General features: G+C 35.4%; 1 protein-coding gene across 1 annotated transcript; it reads right to left on the reverse strand.

Moving 5' to 3' along the window:
- Nucleotides 1–1,026: 1,026 nt before the first annotated feature.
- On the reverse strand, nucleotides 1,027–3,752 carry LOC114075380. Its single transcript, XM_027913846.1, has 3 exons — nucleotides 3,604–3,752; nucleotides 1,596–1,757; nucleotides 1,027–1,450 (listed from the first exon to the last, which is right to left on the reverse strand). The coding sequence occupies exons 1-3, from the start codon at nucleotides 3,750–3,752 to the stop codon at nucleotides 1,027–1,029; spliced, it is 735 nt and encodes a 244-aa protein (XP_027769647.1).
- Between the last annotated feature and the right edge of the window lie 1,043 nt (nucleotides 3,753–4,795).

Raw genomic sequence — 4,795 nt, forward strand, 5'->3', positions numbered from 1 at the left:
CATCTGATTTGGATTTTGAAGGAAACAACCAAGTATATTTCATGAAATTATCAACAAAAATAACATGGAATATGAAATTATCAAAAGAGATACTTGGAGAAGGACCCCAAACATTTGAGAAAATAACATCAAAAGACCTAGAACTTGTAATTGAATTGTCACCAAATGGTAGACGATGACTCTTATTGCATAAACGCGAATTACATAATGTAAATGACTCGACATGGTTCACTGGTAGGTTGAAATAACAGACACAAGCTTTGGTAATACGAGGTTGAGGATGGACAAGACGAGCATGTCATAGATGCAATGATAGAGATATTGATGCAACAAAATGTTCTTGAGGATAAGGTGTGACTAATTTGGTCATGTCCGCAGGCCACTCATAGAGATCACCATTACTCTTGCCTTGAAGAAGACATGCCCTCATGCTCAAATCCTACACAACAAAAGAATAAGGAAAAAATTCAATGGAAGTTAGATTTTGTCTACAAAATTGAGCAACAAAAATCAACTTCTTTTTTATAAATGGTGAGAAAAGAACATATTTTAAAAGAATTTCAGTCGCAAGACTAGAAGAAGATAAAGTAGTGTGACCAATTTGAGTAATAGAAATTCGTTTACCATCACCAATAATTATTGAATCCTTTCCAGAGAACTTAGTTGGAGTCTAGAGAGACTAAGAGTTGTTTGTAATGTGATGAGAGTCTCTAAAATCAATATTCCAAGGGCTTGGGGAATTAGAAGTGTAAGAGTGACGGTTGACAAAATTAGCATATTTAAAATTGTGTAATTTGGACATACAAACTTTTGCAATATGACCAAACTTATCACAAAGTTGACATTGAACACGCTGTTTGTTGCTTCTGGTGGTATTCTGCTGGGTGAAGGAATTGTTATTTGGGGAAGAAGATTGATTATGAAAGTTGAAGAAACCAGATGGAGTAGTATACTTACAATTGGATGAGTTAGGTTGACTATTTTTGGGACCATTGTTGGTGGAATACTGATGAAATTGAGCAGTGATTATCGGTGTTTCGACTTTAGGTCTGAGTACTTGATGAACATCTCTTGTTCAAGAAGTTTATCAAAGAGTTCTTCGAAAGTTATAGGATTATCACGAGCTCTTATTGTTGTAGATAACTCCTTGTACTCGGCACCTAAACCACTCAACACCTTAATAACAACTTCATCGCTATTAACGGGTGAACCAATACAAGCCAAATCATCTTCAATGGACTTGATTTCTCTCATATAATCACTGATTGAACGTGCATCTCGTTTGACATTTGCCAGAGTATCGCGCAAACTGAAATTTTTTGAGTGCGATTTGCTGGCATAATTTGTTTGGAGAATATCCCAAGCTTCTTTGGAAGTGGAAGCATGGGCAATGAGGGGAGTGATTGTAGCATAATGCCATAATAGAATTACGAACAAGACTGTCTTGTTGCTGCACAATCTCAAGTTGGGGAATTTGGTTATTGTCTTTTTCTAGAGACTGCGCATTTGGCAGTGGAAGCATGGGAATGAGGGGAGCGGTTGTAGTGTCAACTGATAACATAAAAGCATTGCGAACAAGACTGTCTTGTCGCTACCACAATCTCAAATTGGGGTTGGGAATTTTGTTATTGTCTTTTTCCAGAGACTGCACATTTGGTATGGGAAGTGAGCTATCAACAAAGGTAAGAAGATCATAACCAAACAATAGTGTGGTAACTTGAGATTTCCAAGTTGGATAATTTGTACTTCCTGATAATCTGAAGAAGTTGGGATTCAGGGTTAAAAGATATCAATTGAGAGGGCTAAACGACATCCCCTTGATTCAGAGTGACTGTTGGAGAGTTAGGGATCAATTGAGAGAGCTAAACAACACCCCCTTAATTCAAAGTGACTGTTGGAGAGTTAGGGACTAGGAAGAGGAAGTATCAGACATTTTTGAACAAGAAGGAAGTGTCGGAATGCTGGAAAAAAAATAAGGGGATCACCATATACTCGTTAGAGTATTTAGTAGGCTCTTTATACCATATAAGAGTTGAATATGATTATGAAAGCTTAAGCATTATTGATACAATGTGTGATATTTATACATGTACACGTATAGATGAAAAAGGAGTTTGTTGGACATAAGAGACCTAATGAGAAGAGGAAATAACTACGTATAACTCAAACATACTAACGTACTAGGACTCTACATCCTTATCCTTATCAGCTAGCACAAATACACAATATGAGATTATTAGACAACACTAATAATCCCATGTTCTACATTTGCGCTAGCATCTTATTGTGAGAAAATTTTGTCACAATCTTTTGTGCAACCATAGAGAGAGTTCAAGATTAATATTGAAGGTCCTAGTTACTAATGGCATATGCAACATATTTCTGTAATGTGATATTGGTCGTTTATAAGAATGTAATTGAGATCGATTTTTTTGTTTTTGTATATTTATTTTCTTGTGAATCATTGAACCAGCTGAGAAAACCAAGGAGGAGGAGAGGTAGAGAAAACAAAAATGAACAAAGAGAATCTACTGAAATCTCACCATCTCTATTCATCATAAAGAAACCACACTTGACTTACTCGAGTTAGATATGATGGATTATGAAATTATTCTAGGAATAGACTAGTTATATGTTTTGTATTGAACAATCGATTGTAAAACTCACATAGTCAAGTTTTAGTTTCTGAATGATCCATTCTTAGAGTGGAAATGTAGTCTACTAGTCCCTAAAGTCCATTTTATCTCATACCTTGAGGCCAAAAAGTTAGTCTCCAAGGGATGTATTTATCACATAGTCGGATTTGAAGACTCCAGCTAGTGCTAAAACTACTTTCCTCTAATCAATTTTGGTTGTAAATTAGTTTCTAGAAGTCTTTCCTGATGATCTTTTTAGAGTCCTTCCTAACAGGAGAATAGACTTCAGAATTGATATCCTCTGAGATATCCATCCCATATCTATTCCTCCACACAAAATGGCTACGACTTAGTTAAGGAGTAAAAACACTAGTTGAAAGATCTTTTTGATAAGGTTTTCATTTGATTGAGCGTCTCACCCTTGGTCTCTCATATCCTGTTCTTGCAAAAGAAAGATAGTTCTCGTAGGATGTATTTTCACTAACATTAGTAGAACTAGGTCACCATAAATAACAAGTTCCCTTTCCCTAGAATCAATGACTTGTTTGACATAATTTAGAGTGATACATGTTTCTCCTAGATAGACCTTAGATCTAACTATCGTAAGTTGAAAATGAGAGAAAGTGACATCTGAAACTTGGCGTTCAAGACCCATCATGGTCATTATTATGAGTTACTTAATATATCCTTTGGTTTAAAATTTTGGAATCTAATTGCGGAGGTAGAATTTCATACCATTCTTAGTATTTAATGTGTATCCACTTGCTAGGTCACTTCAGACAATCCTAAAAGGGTAAGTCATTTTTAACAAGGAGATTACTTCTAGATACTTGGCCTGTATATACAAGAGAGCCTTTATCTAAACATCCTCTCGATACTAAGTTAATCCCAACGGGAAAGACATAATTGTACTCATAATCAAAGTACTTGAGAGAGACAATTAAGATTACCAATATAATCCCCTTACCTTCTTATTAATAGTTTAGCTCTGGATTGTTGTTCACTTTTGCTTTTTATACTTCTCTTCCTCCTCAGTTTGTTTAGATTGTTCAATAATGCACTAACAGTTAAATCTATCTCAGTTCCATTCTTATACACAACCAATACACAACACATATCCCAGAAAGTGACTAGAATACCAAGCACATACCACAATTAGTAATTGGGATCTTTAGTACCAATCTTGAACTCTCACTATGGTTGCACAAAAATTGGGAAAAGTTTTTCTAACAAAAAAGAATGCTAGTGTAGATGCAGAGCATGGAATTATTAGGCGCTAGTTGTTTTTGTGAGAAAATCTTGTCCCAATATTTTGTGCAACCATAGCGAGATTTCAGGAGTGATACTAAAGATCCCAGTTACTACTTGTGGAATGCGCTATGTATTTCAACCATTTTTGGATATATGATGTGATATTGGTTGTGTATAAGAATGGAATTGAGATCGATTTTTCTATTGCTGTATATGTATTTTTTTGTGATATTTGAACCTCCTAAGAAACTAAGGAGGAAGAGAGGTAGAAGAAGCACAAATGAACAAAGAGAGTCTACTGAAATTGAACCATCTCTATTCATCATAAAGAAACCACATCTGACTTAGTCGAGCTAGATATGATGGATTTTAACATTATTCTTGTCATAGACTAGTTATATGCTAGTTATGCCTCAGTCAGTTGTAGAAGTCAAGTAGTCAAGTTTCAGTTTATAAATGATCCAGTCTTAGAGTGGAAATGTAGTCTAGAAGTGCCTAAGGTTGTTTTATCTCATACCATATGGCAAGAAAGAAAGTCTCCAATGTATGTATCTATCACATAACTCCAGTGCTGAGACACCACCCCTCCAATTAGTTCTAGTAGTAAATGAGTTTCCAAAAGTGTTTCCCGATGATCTTCTTGGAGTCCCTTCAGATAGGAAAATAGACTTTGAGATCGATGTCCTCCCAAATACCTATCCCATATCTATTCCTCCATACAAAATGGCTCCAATTTAGTTAAAGGTATTAAAAACAAATAAAAGATCTTTTTGGTAAGGGTTTCATCTGACCGAGTGTTACACCTTGGGGCGCTCCTATCATATTCTTGTGAAACAAATATGGTTCCCTTACGATGTGTTTTGATTTACATTAGTTGAAAAAGGTCGCCATATGTAATATGTTACCTC

This window comes from Solanum pennellii, chromosome 12 (assembly GCF_001406875.1).
Source record: "Solanum pennellii chromosome 12, SPENNV200".
In the NCBI taxonomy this organism is placed as follows: domain Eukaryota; kingdom Viridiplantae; phylum Streptophyta; class Magnoliopsida; order Solanales; family Solanaceae; genus Solanum; species Solanum pennellii.